Source organism: Leptonychotes weddellii, chromosome 5 (genome assembly GCF_054177405.1).
Source record: "Leptonychotes weddellii isolate Sample4059 chromosome 5, ASM5417740v2, whole genome shotgun sequence".
In the NCBI taxonomy this organism is placed as follows: domain Eukaryota; kingdom Metazoa; phylum Chordata; class Mammalia; order Carnivora; family Phocidae; genus Leptonychotes; species Leptonychotes weddellii.
The window spans coordinates 8,804,403-8,828,403 of record NC_138373.1 but is presented as its reverse complement, the minus strand read 5'-3'; the positions used below and the strand labels follow the sequence as shown (position 1 = coordinate 8,828,403).

The 24,001-nt window shown below is 39.5% G+C and overlaps 1 protein-coding gene and 1 non-coding gene across 3 annotated transcripts in view; one reads left to right on the top strand and one right to left on the bottom strand.

Moving 5' to 3' along the window:
• BAZ1B (bromodomain adjacent to zinc finger domain 1B) overlaps positions 1-24,001 on the top strand; it is a 71,426-nt gene that overhangs the window by 27,648 nt on the left and 19,777 nt on the right. Inside the window, exons 6-12 of one of the 2 annotated variants that reach the window (XM_081819485.1) lie at positions 411-608; positions 8,271-9,972; positions 13,530-13,668; positions 14,180-14,310; positions 18,111-18,216; positions 18,953-19,051; positions 22,836-23,013. In XM_081819485.1, the coding sequence (XP_081675611.1) occupies positions 411-608; positions 8,271-9,972; positions 13,530-13,668; positions 14,180-14,310; positions 18,111-18,216; positions 18,953-19,051; positions 22,836-23,013 (2,553 nt within the window). The remainder of the gene's footprint in view (positions 1-410; positions 609-8,270; positions 9,973-13,529; positions 13,669-14,179; positions 14,311-18,110; positions 18,217-18,952; positions 19,052-22,835; positions 23,014-24,001) is intronic. The other variant, XM_081819486.1, reaches the window with a different exon arrangement.
• Positions 15,771-15,926, bottom strand: LOC115944462 (small nucleolar RNA SNORA18). The gene has a single exon (XR_004079011.1). It is a non-coding gene; the product is annotated as a small nucleolar RNA SNORA18 (small nucleolar RNA).

Sequence of the window (24,001 nt, the reverse complement as noted above, 5' to 3'; positions counted from 1 at the left end):
TTCAGTTGGTTAAGTGTCTGCTTTCGGCTCAGGTCATGATCCCAGGGTCCTGGGATCGAGCCCCGCATTAGACTTCCTGCTCAGCGGGGAGTCTGCTTCTCCCTCTCCCTCTGCCCCTCCACCCCACTCATGCTCTCTCTCTCAAATAAATAAATAAAATCTTAAAAAAAAAAAAAAAAAGGAATTGCTGGTTCAATGGGTATGCACATTTTTAGGACTTTGATACATACTGATAAATTGCCTAGGGATGTGTTTAACATTCTGTCTCTGAAAATTATTCTTTTTGTTTCATCTAGCTTATAGCCATATTTTATAGAGGGAATTATTTTTTTGGAGAGAAGATAAATTTTTGTTCTCAGTGTTAAATGCTTTTTATATAAGTGGTAAGTTATTTATATTTGTTAATCTAGATCATCAGTAATGTGCCAGCAGACAGCTTAATTCGTACAGAACGCCCACCAAATAAGGAGATACTTCGATACTTTATACGGCATAATGCGTTACGGGCTGGTACTGGTGAAAATGCACCATGGGTGGTAGAAGACGAATTGGTGAAGAAATATTCCCTCCCTAGCAAGTTCAGTGACTTTTTACTTGATCCATACAAGGTAAGGTCACTATTAATTTTTGAACAGCAAGGTAGAACACTGTTAGATGAGTTTGTTTTCTCTGGTAGCTCCAATTAGATTAGATTTTGAGCTTTTAAATCAGAAAATGGATACAGAAATTTTCAAATCTATTTTATGTAGGTGATGATGTGGGGTTGGTATTGAATATCTCCCCTAATTCAATTTATTTTTTATTATGGTTGCATAATTAAAAAAAAACACACATACATACTTTTTTGCCTCAGATTCTTCTTGGAATGAGATATGGTATAAATAGAAAAAACAATTTGTGTATCAGATAAAATGATCAAACATACCAGCAGCCTTGAAAAAAGACTTGAAATGAGTATTACTATGTATGACAGATTAGTAGAAAGTCTAGCATTTCCCTCTTGAGAATTGTGTTCGGTTTTTTTCTGTTAATTAGCTCATTTGATCTTCAAAACATTTCTTATGAAGTCATGGGGAGGGGGTGGGTGTGTGTGTGTGAGTATAATCTTACTTTCCAGATGCAGCTGAGGCTAGTCTAATTAGAACCAACAGAAAGTAAAATGACAAAAGTCAAGACATTGGCCTCAGATTTCTGATTGTCTTTTTCATCTCAGGGTTTCTCCAATAAGATTTTTTAAATGTAGGTTTTGAGAGTATTTGTATCTTTCATGGCATGTTTACTCATTTGCATACTGATAGTTCATCTTGGTCTTAGGGCCAGACTGGGACAGGGACAGGGTTTGCTGATCCATTAAAACTAAGTCAGAGTTCCATGATTGTTTTTTCCCCTTCCTTTTCATTTTGAAAAACTAAGCACATCTGGAGTCATACAGCTAAATTACCTCAATTATTTTAGGTTAATTTGCTGACAAAGGTATATTGAGAAATAATTTTATTTCTCCAACCATAGTTTAGTACTTAGCATGTTTTCTTATTCCACACTAGCATGACCAAGCATTTTCTTCCTATGCTCTTTAAATTTTTATTTGCATAAAAAGAAGAATTTAGAAATTAATTTGTTTTTTCTAGATTAGGACTAAAGTTTCTGTGGAACTTTGGTAAACCTAAATTTTTTTATTTACTGAGGGGAAATTTTAATTCTTTGTCATTTTATTGCTCTAGAGTTTTGGAGCTGTGATAATGGCTTTCAGTGGTTACAACATAAGATTATTATCATTACTGTATGAAAATCCTATACAGAGGTGCCCTGGGTGGCTCAGTCGTTAAGCGTCTGCTTAAAATCTTTAAAAAAAAAAAAAAAGAAAGAAAAAATCCTATACAGAATTAACTCTGAATGAGTTTTTTTTTTTTTAATATTTTATTTATTTATTTGACAGAGACACAGTGAGAGAGGGAGACGCTCAACCAACTGAGCCACTCAGGTGCCCCTACTCTGAATGAGTTTTAGACTCTTGGATCATTTGGGTCCTTAAATATTTTCCTTTTTTTTTTTTTTTAAGATTTTATTTATTTGACAGAGAGAGACACAGCGAGAGAGGGAACACAAACAAGGGGAGTGGGAGAGGGAGAAGCAGGCCTCCTGCTGAGCAGGGAGCCCGATGCGGGGCTCCATCCCAGGACCCTGGGACCATGACCCGAGCCGAAGGCAGACGCTTAACGACTGAGCCACCCAGGCGCCGCAATATTTTCCTCTTTTTAAATCTTACAGCTTTTATGTATTTTCGTTTAGTGATTCAAGTATATGAATAACGTGAAAGAAAGACTAAGTATTATTTATGTGTAAAAGATCTTTGGGGCTTATTAGAACAAAAAAGCCGATCCATACTTTCTGTAAGGAGCCAGAGACTAGAATTCCAGGAACTTATATCTTAAAAAGCAGTTTCTGAAGAAATCAGCTACTCTCAAATTTTCTAACAAGGGCTTAAGATACTAACTTAATGGAATTCAGCTATAATTAAGATTGAGACTAGGAAGTATAAGCTTGTTTGGACCAAAGTTCTGTAAGTGATTCTGCTTAGTCAGAGAACTTGAGACTCGTAGAATACCAGTCTACACAATAATTCTTATTCCCCAGTACTATTTGACATTTCCCTGATTTTGTCTCCTGAGTTTTGCATAGAAGTTGTGTTTTTCCTGTTTGTAGCTTTTTTTTTTTTTAAGATTTTATTTATTTATTTGACAGAGACACAGCGAGAGAGGGAACAGAAGCAGGGGGAGTGGGAGAGGGAGAAGCAGGCTTCCCACGGAGCAGGGAGCCCGATGCAGGGCTCAGTCCCAGGACCCTGGGATCATGACCTGAGCTGAAGACAGATGCTTAACGACTGAGCCACCCAGGCGCCCCTGTTTGTAGTTTTCTTAAAGAATTTAGAGTATCTCAGTCAGGACAGAATACAGGAAAGACACGGATAAGTAGACCATAAAACAGTGGTTTGGATTCTTTCCTCATCTAAAGGAAATTTTAAGTAATGCATTGAGGATTCAAGTTGATGACATACGATCTGCCTTTCCCAAAGGCAATAGGTTTAAAATTTTTTTTTCTCTCTTCATCTTCTCTTTGGTTTTCATAGAATTTCATGTTCTGCTAGGCTGCCAAGTGCAGCTGCTGTGGAGAGAGAGGAGACCTGGAGAAGAAGCAAGTTCTGAGCAGTAGTTTAAGGAAAGGACTGATGGGGATCCTAGGTGGGAGAGAAGAAAGTTATTTAGAGATTTGGAAGTTGGAGTGTTACCTGAGTAGGGCCTGATGTGATGATGAGAGTGTGTTTGTGGTCCTGTAAACTCTAGAACATAAATTACTTGAATGTAAGAACTATCTTACTCATTTTATGTTCTGTAATATTTAGCATAGGTGTAATAGGTATGTGGCTAGTGAATTCATCTCTTTAAGAAGTATCATTTGTTGAGAAAAATGCAACCGACAGTTGAGTTTAGGGATAATGACTTGGGGGAATGATTTACAAGGAATTTGTGTGATAACTGTCATCTAAGGTGAAATCTGCCATCTTGGTTCATTGCCCTTTGGTAATACATTGCAGCTGTAGTGTTTTGTTACTTAGTCTACAGTGTTTGAACACTTATTTCAGGCTGGTATATCCTAGTAGGGAAGCTTTTGGATAGAGATGTAACAACTAAATACTACTTTTTTAAGACCTTTGGAATCCTGGCATAATTTGGACTGATTTAATAGGGTTTTTAATGCATTTTAAGAACATTTTATTTTGAAATAATTTCATACAGAAAAGTAGACAAATTACAATGAAGAATTTCTTCTGTATACCTTTGAGTGAATTCCTCAGATGTTAGCATTTACCACATTTGTTTTATTATTTTCTCTCTTTTCAAACACACAAATTATTTTTTTGAGCCACTGAGAATGCCCTTTCACTTGAATATGCTTCCTAAAGACAAGGGTATTTTCTTTTTCTTTTCTTTTTTTTTTTTTTAAGATTTTATTTATTTATTTGAGAGAGCGTGAGAGCATCGGAGGAGGGGCAGAAGGAGAGGGAGAGAATCTCAAGCAGACTCCGGGCAGAGCTCAGAGCCCATTGCGGGCCTCAGTCTCATGACCCTGAGATCATGACCTGAGCCGAAACCAAGAGTCAGATGCTTAGCTGCCTGAGCCACCCAGGCACCCCAAGGACAAGGATATTTTCTAACGTAACTACAGTACAGTTGGCAAAATCAGGAAGTTAGCATTGAAACACTAGTATTATCGGTAGTCCTTACACAAATTTTGAAAATTGTCCCAGTACTGCCCTTTTAGCCAAAAAAATATTGGTTTGGTTTTAGTAGGATCCAGTGTAGTGTCATGTATTATACTTCCTTGTTTGTGACTTTTTAGGAGACTGATCTCCTCTGATCTGGAGCCATCTCTCAGCTTTCAAGAACCTTGACTTTTTTAAGAATACAAGCCAATCTTATTTTTGTGTGATACTTCTCAATTTGTGGTTATTTCCATATGATTGTATTCAGGCTATGGATTTTGGGTAGAAATACCACAGGATTGATGTGTTCTTCTTAGTGAATCATATCAGAAGGCACATGATATAATTTTGTCTCATTACTAGTGATGTTAATTAAATATTTTTAAAGATGTTTCTTATTTCTTCTAATGTTTCAACTAAGTGTTTATGGTTTAAATTTTTTCTTTAAATAATTTGCCTCTTGAATTTTATTTATGAGTTAGAGAAGCACTTTAAAAAATAAATTATGTTAACTTTAAGAGCACTTAAAACCTATTTTATGGCAACATATTTTGCACATTGGCTGATAAAGACATCTGGAGATTGAGGCAAGCCCGCTGTGCGAAGGTTGCCGTGAAATGCTACCATGGCTCCTTGGGTGAATGAGAAGAGTGGAGTAAGAATCAGAATATAGATTGCCAAAGTTTTCCAATTCAGGGTTTTTGCTGCTTACTGTTAAGTTAAATTTAGCATCTGAATGAGCTGCTATAAATAAAGTTTTTTCATTTTTATCTTACTAGATTTCCTTATTCGTGGTGGTGGTTTGTTTCAGGTGACAGGGAACCAGGTATAGAATTGTAGTTGCTGAGTCATTCATAAATACTTCGTTCCTGTTTAGCATTTAGGAAGGGCCTTTGCCTAAAACCTACACATAATACTGCTATTTCGGTGTCCATTCTTTTCTCCCTCCCTGTGCGCTACACTGGTAGATTACTTATGCTGAATGGGGGATAGGGGAGACCCTTAGCACATAAGTGGTTTTATACTTTTTCAGATCCCCTTGAGTCCAGCCATGCCGGCTCCCATTTGGCTGTGACTGCCCAGCATGCCCTATGCTGAGATGATCCAGTTACTGAAGGACTGCTCAAGCGGGGAGCTGGCCTGTTGGGAGGGGGTTGGGTGAGTTAATTTCTTTCATTTTTAAGAAAAAAATTATATGGTGTGGTTTGGCAAAAAAACACACACCTTATAAATAAAAATAGGTTGCTGGGCCCTCTTATGGCTAAGCCATCCCAGCTTTTCCTTACATCATTTCTGCATAATATAATGCTTCTAAGTAGAAGAAATTTAAAGAACCTTATGAAAATTTGAGTGACTTTTAAATAGAAAAAGAATCAGTAAATTAAGAAGTGGCCCTTTTAATAGACCCTATTAAAAGATACCTTTTTAAAGTGGTAAAAATGAAACAGTCTCACACTAGTCTCCTTTTTAGTGATAAATTTCATTTTAGAATGACTTTAAATATAGCCTTTTATCCTGAGTGTTAGAAGAAGTATCAACCTCTATCCTCTGAAGATTTTCCAAGACTAGTTGAAGAGGAGGATGGTTAACTTTTGGAAGGCACATATTTGTCTTTGATTTCTGCCAGGGTAGCTTTGGGCCCTTCTTCTATGATTTGTAGGGTGATCTCTGAAACACTGTTCTCTTTGGAGTATTGCTACTATTACTGTCCCATCAGGAGAGAGTCTCACATAAGTCATCTTTGCTTATTCATTTTAGCATTTTGAAATCTAGTTCTGGGGAAACAGAACTAGAAAATTCTGCTTCTGGAGAAGGTATCCCCTGAGTTATGGAGAGGTGCTGTTTATATTCCGTAAACTATGAAACCTCTTTGTCAGCCAATTCTGAGGACGATAATTGGGGAACAAAAACAGCCAGCTGGAGGAACAATAATCTGTAATTGCCTGTAGTCCTTAAAAGACAGGTAGGCCTTTGAAGTTAGAGACAGCCAGAAGGATGTTAGGTGTAGTCCGCTCATTTGTTGCAGACCAGATTTCTCCTACTCGGGCTGCCTCGGTTCTGTGAGTTTGTCTGATGATTATATCCGTAATGTTTAAATCTTATTTGACATTGCAGTACAACTTACTAAATTTTGCCATACCTGTTTGGTTATGCCCAACAGGAACGTAGGTGTTCCTCCATATCCACTTTGGGATTACTTTCGCCGTAGCATTTCCCTCACCTTTTTCAAGGGGCTCATGATTTCGTCTTCAGTAGTCTATAGCTGCTTCCTTGCCTGCAGTGTCCTCTTGTGCTGACCTGCTGCTTCCATGTTGATTCTGTGAAGTTCATCCTTCCCACTCAGAAACCTCGAGTTAGGTTCAAGTCTCCAAGTGTCCTCTGTGCTTAGTTGCTTTTGGTAACAGAAATCACATCTTCTGGAGGTTATCTAGTCTCCCTCCTACTCACTTGAATTTTTGTGAAATTGGCTCTACTTTTTCACTGCTTGGTTAGTATTTCATTTAGTCTTCGGTTTAGCTTTTTTCTTTGTAATTACATTCTTTTATTTATTTATTTATTTATTTATTTTTAAAGATTTTATTTATTTATTCATGAGAGACAGAGAGAGAGAGAGAGAGAGAAGCAGGCTCCCAAGGAGCAGGGAGCCCGATGCAGGACTCGATCCCAGGACCCTGGGATCATGACCTGAGCTGAAGGCAGACGCTTAACCATCTGAGCCACCCAGGCACCCTGTAATTACATTCTTGAAAGTTCCAAAATCAGCAGTTGGTATTTTTTTTTGTTTTTGTTTTTTAAACACACACTTCAGCAGAAACAATGGTATTATGACAAGTTGACTGGGTTCTAGCCTGTTAACTAATTCTGTCTGAGGGGGACATGGTGGAGGTTTGAGGAGGCAGGAGATGTGTGTCCAGGGGAGAGGGAAGTGAATGGACTAAGGGACGATATCACGTCATTACTGGGTGGCATTCAGGATGCATTTGAGGTACCTGGTTCTGAATTTAGAGTGAGATCACACACCGTCTTTGTATCTTCTATTCCAGTCATGGGTAAGCTGAACATGTTCAGGCCAGGGGTAGCTCAGTATAATAGAGCAGGAGAGACGAGAAGCATAGGTTTATGTAAGACTGATTATAACAACGGATTGGAATTTAATGCGGGTAAAAAGGACAAGGAAGTGAGCATGGGGAAGTGTAGTTGAATTAATGGATGTAAGGTTCTGGCAGGATTAAAGGATTGTAGAGTTGGGCTACTAGAGGGAGTGAATTTGAAGGTTGTGAGGGACCATGAAAGAGAAGTGTATGAGATTGAGAATGTAGAGGGCTTACAGTTAATAATGTATTCATGGGGGAATGAATTCTTGATGTGTGGGGAGAGAACAAAGGGGAGTTTGAGGAGCCGGGGCCAGGGGCAGGAGGGCTCCGTGTTTGTGAGCAGTGGTTTGTTGTTGTTGTTGTATTTTTAATAAAATATGCTTCTGCATTTAGACAAAAAAACTTAAAGTAGTATACTTTCTACTTAAAAGCATATAATGCTCCCAGTTGGAACAGAGGTTTAAAGGCTTAGAAATCCAGAGTGGTTCTTGATTAACTCCTTAGATGTTGCCATTATCTAGATCAGGTGTCTTTAGTCTGGGATCCGTGCATGCCCTCTGAAATTGTATGCATGATTTTTGTGTGTTGCTTCTGGGGAAAGGGTTCACAGATTTCATTAAAGTGTTTAAGAATTGCTAGCACTGTATGGTAACAGAAAACTAGTTACATAGCAAAAATGTCTAATTTTAGAGTATAGATTTTTAAGTCTGGGTATCAAGAGAATTTTGTATTGATGTGGCCAAAACATTAGCTAACAGTCATGTCTTTGTTTCTTCAGGGACATAGTGTCTGTGGACAGAAATGAATCTATAGCTTTACCTGGATAGCTGGGGAAGAGGGCCTGTATGATGCTTAAATATTGCTTCTTCAAATTAGTTTTTAAAATCAGTTTTGCTCTTGTTCTTAAATTCTAGTACATGACTCTCAACCCTTCTACTAAGAGGAAGAATACTGGATCCCCAGACAGGAAGCCCTCAAAAAAATCCAAGACAGACAACTCTTCTCTGAGTTCACCACTAAACCCCAAGTTATGGTGTCATGTACACTTGAAGAAATCCTTGAATGGCTCGCCACTCAAAGTGAAGAACTCCAAAAATTCCAAATCTCCAGAAGAACATTTGGAAGAAGTGATGAAGATGATGTCACCCAACAAGCTACATGCTAACTTTCACATTCCTAAGAAGGGCCCACCTGCCAAGAAATCGGGGAAGCACAGTGATAAACCTTTGAAAGCGAAGGGCAGAAGCAAAGGCATCCTTAATGGACAGAAATCTACAGGTAATTCCAAATCTCCCAAAAAGGGCCTGAAGACTCCTAAAACCAAAATGAAGCAGATGACTTTGTTGGATATGGCCAAAGGCACTCAGAAGATGACACGAGCCCCACGGAACTCTGGGGGTACAGCCAGGTCCTCTAGTAAACCCCACAAACATCTGCCTCCTGCTGCCCTACACCTTATAGCCTACTACAAAGAAAACAAAGACAGGGAGGACAAGAAGAGTGCCCTGTCCTGTGTTATCTCCAAAACAGCTCGTCTTCTCTCTAGTGAAGATAGAGCTCGTCTCCCAGAAGAGCTGCGAAGTATTGTTCAAAAACGCTTTGAGCTTCTAGAGCACAAAAAGCGGTGGGCCTCTATGTCTGAAGAGCAGCGCAAAGAATATTTGAAAAAGAAACGAGAGGAGCTGAAAGAAAAGTTGAAGGAGAAAGCCAAGGAGCGGAGAGAGAAAGAAATGCTTGAGAAACTAGAAAAACAGAAGAGGTACGAGGACCAAGAGTTAACCGGCAAAAGCCTTCCAGCATTTAGATTGGTGGATACCCCTGAAGGGCTGCCCAACACACTCTTTGGGGATGTGGCCATGGTGGTGGAGTTCTTGAGCTGTTACTCGGGGCTACTCTTACCAGATGCTCAGTATCCCATTACTGCTGTGTCTCTCATGGAAGCCTTGAGTGCAGAAAAAGGCGGTTTTTTATACCTGAATAGAGTGTTGGTCATCCTCTTACAGACCTTATTACAGGACGAAATAGCGGAAGACTATGGTGAATTGGGAATGAAGCTGTCAGAAATCCCGCTGACTCTCCATTCTGTTTCAGAGCTGGTGCGGCTCTGCTTGCGCAGATCTGACGTTCAGGAAGAAAGTGAGGGCTCCGATGCAGATGACAATAAAGATTCAGCACCATTTGAGGACAATGAGGTACAAGATGAGTTCCTAGAGAAGCTGGAGACCTCAGAGTTTTTTGAATTAACATCAGAAGAGAAGCTCCAGATCCTTACTGCACTCTGTCACCGCATCCTCATGACGTACTCTGTGCAGGACCACATGGAAACCAGACAGCAGATGTCTGCAGAGCTGTGGAAAGAACGGCTTGCTGTACTGAAGGAAGAGAATGATAAGAAGAGAGCAGAGAAACAAAAGAGGAAAGAAATGGAAGCCAGAAACAAGGAAAATGGAAAAGAGGAGAATGGGCTAGGCAAACCTGATAGGAAAAAAGAGGTGGTGAAGTTTGAGCCCCAGGTAGACCTGGGAGCCGAAGACATGATCAGTGCCGTGAAGAGCAGGCGGCTGCTCGCCATCCAGGCCAAAAAGGAGCGTGAAATCCAGGAGAGAGAGATGAAAGGTAAAACCTTGTGTTGAGAGCAGAAGGGAAACCCTTTAGAAGATAGTTAGTAGAAGGAAGGAAATTGCCAACGGAATGGTAGAGGCTCTATTTGTCTTAACTCTTCAGTTATTTCGGGTTGCAGTAGCCCAGACCCCACTGGGTGTGTAATACTCCAGTGGGAGTGTGCAGCCTGGCCTTCTGCAGCTAATGATGGTTTGACTTGGATTAATGTGATGGTGGCATCTTCTCTGGATTTAGTGAAGGACCAAAATCACAAATAGACATAGTGGAAAGAATATAGGACTTGGGAATTGCTGGGCTGGTTTTAAACCCTACCTCTGACTTAGCTGTAATCTTTGGGCAAGTTACTTATCTATGCCTCAGTGTCCTTCTGTGCTCATTAAGATTGTTGTAACACTTAAATGACAAGGTATTTGAAGCCCTCAGCACAGTTGCCAACTCAGATATTAATCTTTCCCTTATTATGATGTAAGAATGTAAAAATTTGGGGCTTTGATAGCACCATCAAATCTGAACTTTTTTTTAAAAAGATTTATTTATTTGAGAAAGAGAGTGTGTAGAGGGAGGGGCAGAGGGAAAGGGAGACAGAAATTCAGACTCCGTGCTGAGCACAGAGCCCGTTGTGGGGCTTGATCTCACAACGCTGAGATCACGACCAGAGCCAAAACCAAGAGTTGGATGCTTGAGTAACTGTGCCACCCAGGCACCCCAAAACTGATCATTTTTGATTTTTATTTATTTTTTTAAGATTTTATTTATTTATTTGACAGAGGGAACACAAGCAGGGGGAGTGGGAGAGGGAGAAGTAGGCTCCCCACTGAGCAAGCATCCCGATGCGGGGCTTGATCCCAGGACCCCGGGATCATGACTTGAGCTGAAGGCAGATGCTTAACAACTGAGCCACCCAGGCACCCCTCTGAACATTTTTTAAACAGCTTTATTAAATAGTTCACATACCATACAACTTGTCTGTCTATAACATAACTCATTGTTTTTAATATACTCACAGATAATGTGCAACTTTCATCACGATTTTAGAATACATCTTCTCAAAAACAAACCCTCTATATTCTTTAGCTATCCAGATTTGCTTGTTCTGACATATCATATAAATGGAATCATATAATAAATGCGTGGTCTTTTGTGTCTGGCTTCTTTCACTAAGCATAATGTTTTCAGGGTTCATTCATGTTGTAGCATGTGTCCAGTACCTCATTTCCTTTTATGCTTGAATACCACTCAAGGGTTCTGCTTTGCTGTCCCTCATTCTATATTTGTATCTCCTTTCATGAATCATGAGAACCCTAGCACCCACCAATACCAGTATTTACTTATTTGATGAGTCTTACAATGTACACAAACTTAGTTTCAGAGTCGCTGTTCAACCCACCGTAAACTTGCTAAGTTTATTGGGGTTTTTGGTCTTTAAACTATTTTGGTCACTGCTATAGTTTCCAACCATATCAACATTTCCAGCTTATAAAGTGAAGATGGTAAAAACCATTTATTTGTCAAAGTTGGATCCTAGATACCTAGAAATAACTTTAGTAGTTCTTTCATGAATATATAATAATTTCTTTTAAAACAGATTCTAGTTTATACTACCTAAGGCCATTGAAATGTCTTCACATAGATACATATACACACTTTTCAGTTTTAAAGACCATATATTGCATTCCAAGTAAAATAGCATGTAGATTAACTTTGTGTATATATCACACTGCAGCTGTGTTTTACCTGAAATGTAATGACTTCTTGAGTTTCTGAAGTGTTCCTCTGTGTATTATATTTATCTTAACATAGGACAAAGGAAAGGCAATGTTGATACTCTTACAGAGAAATAAGGGAGAAAGAATGTTAATATTTTGCCAAGGTTAGTTCAGGTTGTTCAGTATGTAGTTCAGTGCTGTAACCTCCGGAGCCAAGTTTGGTCTTCTTTTGATGACTGGCCCTAGGTGGTTTTTTTGTTTGTGGCCATAAGAGAAAGAACTTTTCCTTGATTGTGATTTGGCCATTACTGTTTGTGTTGTTTAGCTTTGTACTGATTTCTGCTGTAATCACTGTTGCAAACATACAGTTCCATTCAGGAGAGCGAACTTTGTTAAAGGTAGCGAGTATCATGTTGGTTTTAAATAAATGAGATTTGTCTTAATTTTTTAAAGTAGCATATTTAGACTGCTGTATTTTCCAGATTCTCACCATAATGTAGATATTCTCATCAGATCAGTGTTACACATTCTGGCATTGTAAATAGTAGTGCTGTGTTTTAAAATTTGTTACAGTTATAGAAAAAGTTAAAAGGCAAGATTACTGGGCTGTTCTTGTTGAGAGAAATTTCTGTCTGGATGAAATACACCCTATATAATGAATGAGCAGAAGTAAGTTGATTAAAACTTTTTTTTTTTTAAGATTTTATTTATTTTAGATCGCACAAGCATGGGCAGGGAGAGGGAGACAGAGAATCTCAAGCACAGGGAATCAACACAGGGCTCCATCCCACGACCCTGGGATCATGAACTGAGCTGAAACCAAGAGTCGGATGCTTAACCGACGGAGCCACCCAGGCGCCCCCAAACTTTTTTTCATCATTAACAGTAGTAACTTGCTGAATAACTCCCCAAATGGTATTCAGTATGCAGTGATTGCTTTTATGCACAAGTGCTTGCCTGCCTTTGCCCTCTCAGGTCTTTTTTCTTGTCACCAAGGCTGAATTACAATCAAATTCCTCAGGACTGAAATAGGTTTTATTTTGAAATACTATCCTGGTTTTATTCATTCTGATCATTTTGAGGATCAATTAATTCCATTTAAGAACTATTTTTTTATTTTATTGTTTTTAAAAGACTTTATTTGAGAGCAGAGCGAGAGCACTAGCGGGGTAGTTGGGGGGGAAAGGGAGAAGCAGGCTCCTTGCTGAGCAGGGAGTCTGACACAGGCCAGTCCCAGGACCCCGGGATCATGACCTGAGCCAAAGGCAGATGCTCAACTGACTGAACCACCCAGGTTTCCCTTAAGGACTGTTTTATTGTTCCATTTTAAACTATTAATAAAACTAATATAATTTAATTATTAAAATTAATAACTTAAATTTTGGAGAGAAAAGAATTTTCATTGAGTTGATAGCTGCGGCATGACCAGAATTCAAAGGACATAGGAGAACCAGATAGAAATTGCTGCCTTACAGGGGCCCCTGGGTGGCTCGGTTGAGCAGCTGGCTCTTGGTTTTGGCTCAGGTCGTGATCCTCAGGTTAGGATTTCATGGTCATGAGATTGAGCCCCGCATTGGGCTCTGCGCTGAGCACAGACTCTGCTTCAGATTCTCTTTCTCCCCCCTTCTCCCTCCAGCTCATGCTCTCTCTCTCAAATCCGTAAAAAAAAGAGAGAAATTGCTGCCTTACTGCATGTCATTTCTTAGAACAGATCAGAATTAGGAGAAGAAACTAAGATTTGATGGAAGTCTCTTTTATACTTTCTATTCCATATTTTATTTAACGTGTAAGAATAGAATTTATTAGAAAAAATAAAATCTAGTTGATTCTTTGGATCTTTACCAGTGAAACTAGAACGTGAAGCTGAAGAAGAACGAATACGAAAGCACAAAGCAGCTGCTGAGAAGGCTTTCCAGGAAGGAATTGCCAAGGCCAAGCTAGTCATGCGTAGGACTCCTATTGGTACAGATCGAAACCATAACAGGTACGTTATTAGACTTAATTTTTGTCATCTTTTAGGGTTATTGCATTGTTCCTAGTTATGAAACTCTCTAAAGTACTTAGAATAGACAAGCTCTTCTGTGTATGGATTTTGGAAACCATTGCTCATCACACATTTATTGAATGTTTTCTGTGCTACATGCTAGAGTTACAAAGTTAAGTAAGACACAACCCTGTTCTTGAAGATACCACAGATATGAAGCCTATATTATGATAGGTGAAATGTAATCCAAATAGAGGTCATTAGAAATGGTAATGTATTTTACATGTGTACATTGTGTGGAACCTCAAGTAGAGAAATATTAGAAGTTATAAAAATTACAAATATGAAGCGAATCTCAAATTTCAAAAATGTTGGTATCCTGGGCCTTACTTTATCATTTGTATCGGTCTGAATGTTCAGTGATATTCTGTAATCATCCCCCCCAATAATAAAATCATCCCATGCTCATGATCTTGTCATTATTTTATTAATATATGGTTGTGATTTATAGGTACTGGCTCTTCTCAGATGAAGTTCCAGGATTGTTCATTGAAAAAGGCTGGGTACATGACAGCATCGACTATCGATTCAATCACCGCAAAGACCGTGCAGACTCTCCTGATGAGGATTACTGTCCCCGTAGTATGTATACCTGTCAGTTCTTTCACTCTGCTTGAGTAGGATCATTATTAAGGACTGTCTTTCCTTAGTCACTTTTTCCATTTGCAAAGTTTCTTTATTGTCTCCTTAGGTAGATGTATTTGAGTGGGGTGGGAGGATGTGAAATGCATTGAAGAGGGAAGGAAACTAACATTTGATTATCAGCTTTGTTCCAAATGTAGTATGAAAAGATAAAGAGCTTGAATATTAGGGTATTTGGGTATTAGATTTTTTGTTTAAAGATTTTATGTATTTGTTTGAGAGAGAGAGTGAGAGAGAGCAGGAGTAAGGGGAGAGAAGCAGCAGGCTCCCAGCTGAGCAGGGAGGTCGGATGTGGGGCTCAGTCCTAGGACCCTGAGATCATGACCTGAGCCAAAGGCAGATGCTTAACCATCTGAGCCACCCAGGTGCCCCTGGGTATTAGATTTTATATGAGTAGTCTTCAAACTTTGTTTCTTGGAAGTCTCTCTACAGGTACCTTAATGGTTGGAATTGAGGTAAAGGGCTAAGAAGACAGTTACACGTCTTTTTCCTCCACTTTCAGAATTTATTTATTCAGTATGTACGGAGCATCTCATGTGTGCTAACCAGTTTTTCATGTTTTGTGATACAAGATAGAAAACAAGACAGATAAGGTCCTGAATGTCATTTAACTAAAATTCTAGTGAGGGGGAAATACAGCAAATAACTAGCTAAAAATAAATGACCGAGAAAGGGTCAGAAAGGGGCTCTGATGTTCTTTTTCTTGGCCTGGGTTCTGGTTACACGGGTGTGTTTGATTTGTAAAATAAATATACAACTATACTTTTATAAATGTGTATATATATATTTTCTTGAGGGATATATATACATTGAACATTATGTGTAACATTTGCAACATTTGTGTGTGTAATATTTCAAGAAAGAAATGAAAAAAATTTTTAATTAAAAAAAAAACAAATGGTCAGGTTAGGTCAGGTTTCCTCAACCTCAGCATTATTGACATTTTGGGTCAGATCATTTTTTTTTTTTTTAAGTCAATAAATTTTTATTTAAGGAATTTCACATGTGATTCCTTCCGCTGCTAATCACCGTAGTTCCTCCAAAGTCAGAATCATAATCTTCAAAATAGCCCTTTTAAAAAGAACTTGTTCAATCCACAGTTGTCACTGTCAGTCCAGAGTTCTTTCGGTTGGGCTTCTTCGACCTCCACTTGAATATGGACATACTTCAAAAACTCCTCACCTATAATCTTTGGGATCCAATGCCTTTACTTCAGGGCCCCGTTTCGGTCTGAGCCTGGATCTGCCTGGTTCTCAATTTCAAACATCCTCTAAATGTGAATGAGTTCAAATCCTATTCACCCCTAAACCATCACACCCTAGAACTGTACAGATTGTTGGCCAGTGCCTAAGATTTAAAAAAAATTTGACTATTAGGTCTTTCACAGAGTTTTAGCAGTTAAATGTCTTACAGTTCTTTCCCACAGATCTAACACATAGTTCTGTGAATAAAGGAAACCACACATATACTCTATGAGGCGTTTCCAACTATGTAGGTCTGCAGTCCTTTTTTTTTTAAGGATTGGGGAAGGGTAGAGGGGGAGAGAGAATCACAAGCAGGCTCCACACCCAGCGCGGAACGCGACGCAGGGCTCAATCCCACGATTCTTGGATCATGACTTGAGCCAAAATCAAGAGTTGGACGCTTAAGTGACTAAGCCACCCAGGCACCTCCAGATAATTCTTTATAGTTGGGGATTGTCCTGTGCATTGTTGGATATTTAGCAGCATCCCTGGCCTCAACGGACTAGATGCTAATAGTGATAACCAAATGTGTCTCCGGACATTGCCACATGTCCCCTGGGAGGCAGCCTGGCTCCCTGTGGAGAACCACTGGGTTAAATGATCTGCAAGCTTCTAGCAGTACTTTTTTTTTTTTTTAAGATTTTATTTATTTATTTGACAGACACAGTGAGAGGGAACACAAGCAAGGGGAATGGGAGAGGGAGAAGCAGGCTTCCCGCTGAGCAGGGAGCCCGATGCAGGGCTCAGTCCCAGGACCCTGGGATCATGACCTGAGCTGAAGGCAGACGCTTAACTGACTGAGCCACCCCGGTGCCCCATAGCTCTGCTTTCTGTGACCTAATGAAAATTGCTTCTCAAATATTAGATCATTATGTTTCTTTAAGAAATTTTTTAAAAGCAGTTTTCCTTCTTTTTTTTAAGATTTTATTTATTTATTTGACAGAGAGAGAGACACAGTGAGAGAGGGAACACAAGCAGGGGGAATGGGAGAGGGAGAAGCAGGCTTCCTGCAGAGCAGGGAGCCCGATGCGGGGCTCATTCCCAGGACCCTGGGATCATGACCTGAGCCAAAGGCAGACGCTTAACGACTGAGCCACCCAGGCGCCCCAGTTTTCCTTCATTTTAAAGAAACTCCTAACCCATACTTAAAACTCACAAAATTGTTAAATGAGGAAATTAATATGTAGCCCGAAGTTTCACAATTAAAGCCTTTTCTTTTTTTTTTTTTTTTAAAGATTTTACTTATTTATTTGGCAGAGAGAGACACAGCAAGAGAGGGAACACAAGCAGGGGGAGTGGGAGAGGGAGAAGCAGGCGATGCCCAACGACTAAGCCACCCAGGCGCCCGAAGGCCTTTTCAAACTATGTTAATAATATTAAGTGTTAGATTGTAGCACTTTAGTAGAAAAATCTAGTTTTGGTAGACTTTGTAAATACCCACATGAGGGCAGTTAGGTTTGAGAGCAGTAAATGTACGGTCAGGATCTTTAGACCTGGGGGAGAGTTTCCAGCAGGAGGAGAGACTGATTTTATGATGTTTTTCAGAAACTTAATGGGTGTTCTTAGAAATTAGGTCTCCATAGTTCTAGCTCCCAAGAGAAAATGGGCATTCCATCCCTTCACTTCTAGTGCATCCTGGTGGGTATTGTTACTTCATGTTCTCTCATTCCAGCATGGCAGGGTCTCTTTAAAATCACCTGACTCAGAAGACTAATAGGGTGATGTGTTTGTAGTGCAGGGCAAGTGCGACAGGTTAAAGGGGAGAGAATGGGAGCAGGGGACAGAACCAATTATAGTGTTAGGTGAGGCCTCACAGATTGTCTTAAGATCTATCTGTATTATGTCCTAGTAGTATATAGGAGCTGGCTTAGAAAAAAGTTCATCGTGTTTGACATTTTGAATCCTCCAGCGGTAAGTTTATACTAGTTTCTGTGTTTCACTTGTCCCTACTTAAATACATCCACAAATAGGGGCGCCTGGGTGGCTCAGTCGTTAAGCGTCTGCCTTTGGCTCAGGTCATGATCCCAGGGTACTGGGATCGAGCCCCGCATCGGGCTCCCTGCTCCGTGGGAAGCCTGCTTCTCCCTCTCCCACTCCCCCTGCTTGTGTTCCCTCTCTCGCTGTCTCTCTCTCTGTCAAATAAATAAAATCTTAAAAAAAAAAAAAAAATCCACAAATAAATGCCTTTGTGCTAAGCCTCACGTACAAGGAGTAAATGGATTATTTGCTTTGATATAGTTACTCAGTCATCCTGCTCCGTTCTAAGTTGTGATACTCTAAACTTTGAACTGTGCAACTGTTCAGCTGTATAGAGAGTATCTCAAATAATGTGCTCTGTGTAAGCTATTTAAGAGAAATTAACACCTGTTGTACACTAGATGTATTTAATAGGCAGCATCTGTGTTATTAGTTGTTGGATTTGGCACTGTCCTATTTAGGTTTGAAACGAGGAATTGGGTATTTACTGTATTAACCTAATGTTTAAATTTTTTTTAGGTAAGAAAGCAAACCTAGGCAAAAATGCAAGCATGAACACACAACCTGGACCAGCAACAGAAGTTGCTGTGGAGACCACCATACCCAAACAAGGCCAGAATCTATGGTAATGTGAGCATTTATCGGGTTGCTCTTTCTTTTTCCTTTTTCATGTTAAGAAAATATTTAATATAGTGATACCAGTGATTATCTGTTAAGATCATTTTGTATGACTTTGATTTCTTGGATATGTAACTCATTGCTTTAAAAGCAGGCTTGATTTTGTTTGGTAAGAATATATTTGTTCCAAGCTTTGGAATTTTATTTCCCTGTTATAATATAACTTTGTATATGTTCTGGGATAGATCTTACATTGAGTTGGAAGTGCTTTTCAATCTGGGAATAGATTTAGGATTTTCATCTTTATTAATTAAAGAATATAAATTGTATACATAGCCATTGATCTGCTTTTCTGTCAGTTCTCTTTTAAGTGGGGAACTAGGTTTTGAGAGGGTCCCTTTTATTTTGTGATTGCATTAACTGTTTTTCCTATGATTGCTTTTGGTTTAATGACCTTTCATTTTTTATTTTTGGAGGCAAGTTTACTGTTTTAAGGTATATGGACAAGTGTGTCAATTAACTTAATAAAATTTGTCTCGTATTTTAAAAAGTAGGAAACATTGGCTTGGCTCCGGTATTCTAGGATAAAGTTAACAGTAGGCCTCATGGAAATAGTAAATTGTTTGTTCTACTTGTGAGCAAGTTTGGAATTCTCTTTTCCCAACTCCCACCAACAATCCTAGATCCCTTTCTTAGTATTTGATAAGTTTTCAGAGTTGCTGATTCTGTGTTTCTCCTTGCAGGTTTTTATGTGATAGTCAGAAGGAACTGGATGAGTTGCTAAACTGCCTTCACCCTCAGGGAATAAGAGAAAGTCAACTTAAAGAGAGACTTGAGAAGAGGTAAGGATTTTCATCTTGTTCTCACAGCTTCTCTTCAGCATTAAATATTATAAATATCTAAGGGGTTATATATCCATAAAAGTGATAAAAGTAAATTTTTAAAAAGTGTCTGTAACCCTTTTATGTTCTTATTGCTTGGTATTTTCTTGACTCATGCTTATTTGGAAAAGCATGTTTTTAAACCACGTATATACAGCATAGCAGGATTGTTCGTTGATTAATGTGTGTCATGCACTGAACTGAGATCCTCATTGTAGTTAGACAGCCTTACAGTTCCACAGCAGTTGGTATTCAGAAGTATTGTCAGTATTTGAAATAGCCAGAAAATGAAAACCCAAATGTCCATCAGCTGTTGGATAGATAAACAAAATGTGGCATATTCAGCCACAAAAAGGAACAAAGTACTGCTATATGCTATAGCTATAGCAGGGCTGAAACTAAAAAACAGGCTGAATCAAAGAAGCTAGACAGAAGGCCCATAATGTCTGATTTATTGATTTATTATTGATTTATTATTTATTTATTTGAGAAAGAGAATGCAGAGAGAGCACAAGAGTGAGTATGAGCGGGGTGGAGGGGGCAAGGGGAGAGGGAGAAGGAGGCTCCCCACTGAGCAGGGAGCCCGATGTGGGGGCTGGGACCCTGGGATCGTGACCTGAGCCAAAGGCAGACGCTCACGGGTATGGGATTTCTTTCTGGGGTGATGTAAGTTTTGGAATTAGGTAGTTTTGATGGTTCCACAACATAAAAATCACTGCAAATGTATGCTTTAAACTGGTGAGTTTAATGTTATATGAATTGTATCTTTAAAAGCCTCCAAAACAAATACTATCTACATCTAGATTTGCTAGTGTCCTTCCTGTTCTAGCCATTGCTCCTGTCAAAGCCAGGGCAAGGTTTTGGCTTAAGGCCACCTTTAGTATCTGACTGCATGCTTTCATAGTTGCATTTGAGTTTGAAGAAAGAAGAAATGAAACAAAGAAGAAATCATTCAGTACACAACTGCAACTTTTCCAGACTTTGTGAGTGATAATGGATGGGTACATGACACTAGTTTTAGTCCACTACTTAATGCATAAATTAATTAAAATTTTATTCAGAATCATGGTGTGTTAATATAGATATTAACAGGCAAATTAAGAAGGACAAGGGAAAATGTCAAATATACCCAACCACAAAGGAATATGGTTCTATGATGTGTCTTCTGTTTGGTTAAAATATTGGATTGTCGGGGCGCCTGGGAGGCTCAGTTGGTTAAGCGACTGCCTTCGGCTCAGGTCATGATCCTGGAGTCCCGGGATCGAGTCCCGCATCGGGCTCCCTGCTCAGCAGGGGATCTGCTTCTTCCTCTGCCCTCTTCCCTCTCGTGCTCTGTCTCTCATTCTCTCTCTCTCAAATAAATTAAAAAAAAAAAAAATATTGGATTGTCAGGGTTAAAAACAAAACTTAGACTTTTTTTGGTTTGTTGAGCATTAAAAAAAACCCCAAACACATATCTTGTTTTGCTGGTTTTGAACTTTTTAAAGGCTGTCAAGCATATGTAATAGTTGAGACTTAATGTTCCTTAGCATTATTTTACTGAAGAGCCATCCACATTTTGTTCTGTTTTGTTTTGTGTTTAATTAAAGTATAGTTGACATAAAATATATGGGTAGTTTCAGGTTCCATCCATGATTTTTATAACCAAACTCTATCATTTTTCTTTCTATATCCTATTCTGGGAATTTGTGTACAGTCTTTGTGATTTTATTTTATCTGTTCTCTTGGTGGTGGTTATTTGGATTTCCTTTGGGGTAGCCATGGGGAGAGGATAATGTATCACAGACCATTTGAAGTTCACATTTATAAAACAAATATATATACTCTTTACAAGAAAATAAGTGATGAAGGATATAAATTACAGCGTATGCACTCAGTTACTCACTTCAATAAAAAAAGGAATTTTTGGGGGTGCCTGGGTGGCTCAGTCGGTTAAGTGGCTGCCTTCAGCTCAGGTCATGATCGTGGGGTCTTGGGATCGAGCCCCACGTCTGGCTCCCTGCTCAGCGGAGAGCCTGCTTCTCCTTCTCCCTCTGCCTGCCACTCTGCCTACTTGTGCTCTCTATCCCTCTGTCAAATAAATAAATAAAATCTTTAAAAAAAAAAAAAAGGAATTTTTTTTTTCAAGATTTTATTTATTTGAGAGAGTACACAAGCCGGGTAAGGAGCAGAGGGAGAAGCAGACTCGAGCAGGATGAGGGCAGAGAGAGAGGGAGAAGCAGACTCTCCGCTGAGCAGGGAGCCAGCTGCGGGACTCCATCCTGGGACTCCAGGATCATGACCCAAGCTGAAGGCAGATGCTTAGCCGACTGAGCCACCCAGGCGCCCCTCAATAAAAAAAGGAATTTAAAAACAAAATGATACTAGGCCAGTTGGAAAAAGAGAAGTAAAGTTTTTTGTTCTATCCATTTAACATTTATAAAAATTAATCATATACTTAGCCACAAAAGCAATCTCAACAGATTTTAAAAATAGAGTTTCAGGATACCTTCTCTGATCAGATTGTGATAAAATTAGAAACAAATTCCTTAAAGATGTCCAAAAAGATCTTAACTGACAATTAAATATATTCCTAGATAACATCAAAGAAGAAAATAAAGGGAATTCTAGAAAGCAAGGAAAGGGAAATCTTTGCAAGAAAACCAGTGAGACACAATGAAGTTGTATTCAGAGGAAAATAATATATAATAAATAAAATGCTTATTGGGTGCCTGGGTGGCTCAGTTGGTTGAGCGACTGCCTTCGGCTCAGGTCATGATCCTGGAGTCCCTGGATCGAGTTCCCGCATCGGGCTCCCTGCTCAGCAGGGAGTCTGCTTCTCCCTCTGACCTTCCCCCCTTTCATGTGCTCTCTCTCATTCTCTCTCTCTCAAATAAATAAATAAAATCTTTAAAAAAAAAATAAATAAAATGCTTATTAAGAATGAAATGGGAACTTAGTATACTTCAACTGAGATGACCTTGAGCTCTAGTTTTCATTTTGTTGAAAGAAGCCAACAGTGAGGGCGCCAGGGTGGCTCAGTTGGTTAAGCGACTGCCTTCGGCTCAGGTCATGATCCTGGAGTCCCAGGATCAAGTCCCGCATCAGGCTCCCTGCTCTGCAGGGAGTCTGCTCTCCCTCTGACCCTCCCGCATCTCATGCTGTCTCCTCTCTCTCTCAAATAAATAAATAAAATTAAAAAAAAAAAAGCAAGCAGCAGCAGCCAACAGTGAAGCTTACGGACTTGCCAGTCTATTGCTGGGACCTCAGTGGGTTAATCTTTAGCGTGAGAGTGAACTCAAAGGTCCTTGTGTAGAGTTTCATCCCTGTTTCACGTTTTTACTATGTTATGAGGCATTCCAGGCAGGTGATTTAAAGTTGTCTCAGGTTGGTAGCATTTCCTGGTAACTGACGTGAGCAAGTGCACATTCTCTGGAGGAGCACAACTTGAAACCAGGCCTCAAAGAATTTCCACAGATAAAATCCCAAGAAACTCATGGTAAAAAGGTAAAAAAAAAAATGCCGACCAGGAACCATGAATGAGAGCTAGGTAAAGCAGGACACTTCAGGTACTAGGATTATCAAATAATTGAAAAAAAGAAGGGTGTTTTTCAAATGAATCAAGAATAAGACAAATTTGAAAATTTGTACAAGAAACACGAAACTGAAGAAATCACCAAGGAGAGATGAAGATCTGAGTAAGTCTTCTAGAAGTGAGACTTGTCATTCAGAGTTTATTTTCCCTCCCTTTCCCCAACTTTTCTAGGTACCAGGACATCATTCATTCTATTCATCTGGCCCGGAAGCCTAATTTGGGTCTAAAATCCTGTGATGGCAACCAGGAGCTTTTAAACTTTCTTCGCAGTGATCTCATTGAAGTTGCAACAAGGTTACAAAAGGGGGGACTTGGTTATGTGGAAGAAACATCGGAATTTGAAGCTCGGGTAAGAATATAAGCAAACACCCTTAGGAGATCTGTTATTCATGGAAACTCAATTTGGAATTATTCCCTGATACTGTTCTTGACTTCGCCAGATGACCCTGGAAATCATGTGTGGGTTTGTATTTGAAAGACCTGTGGAACCAAAAATTCTCCATGTACATTTGATATTTTTCCTTTGATATCCAGAAAAATCTAATCATTGGCTTAGATCCTTTGTTCAAAAGAGCTTTTCTGGTTTTGTTTTTTTAAGATTTTATTTATTTTTTAAAAGATTTTATTTATTTATTTTAGAGAGAGAGAGTGAGCATGAGCCAGGGGGAGGGGCAAGGGAAAGGGAGAAGCAGACTCCCCACTGATCAGGGAGCCCATCACAGGGCTGATCCAGGACCCTGAGATCATGACCTGAGCCGAAGTCAGACACTTAATGGACTGAGCCACCCAGATGCCCCTAAGATTTTATTTTTAAGTACTCTCTACATCCAGTGTAGGGCTCGAACCCCCAACCCAGAGAACAAGAGTCGCACGCTCCATTGACTGAGCCAGCCAGGCACCCCAAAAAGTGATTTTCTACTAAGTTGAATGAAAACTGGTCCTGGAGTCACAGTCCTGAAACATTATTTAATATATCTATAATACGCCCATGTGATTGATGCCTGTGCTTTAAGATCTGAAACTTGTTTGTGTATCCCTGTTTTGTCTGTCCTTTATACCGATCAGCTCAGTAGGGTTATGCTTAATGTTGGGTAGCACTCATGCTGGTAAGTGGGTACATTTCAAGGCCTGTTTAGAGTCCTGTCAGTGCTCAGAAAGACCCTCACATGAATTCAGGAGACCCCATGTTCCACATGAGTTAGATTTAGATATCACAGCTGGAGAGAAGATTGAAAAATACTGTCCATCAGAAAATACTAAAATGGGCGCCTGGGTGGCTCAGTTGGTTAAGTGACTGCCTTCGGCTCAGGTCATGATCCTGGAGTCCCGGGATCGAG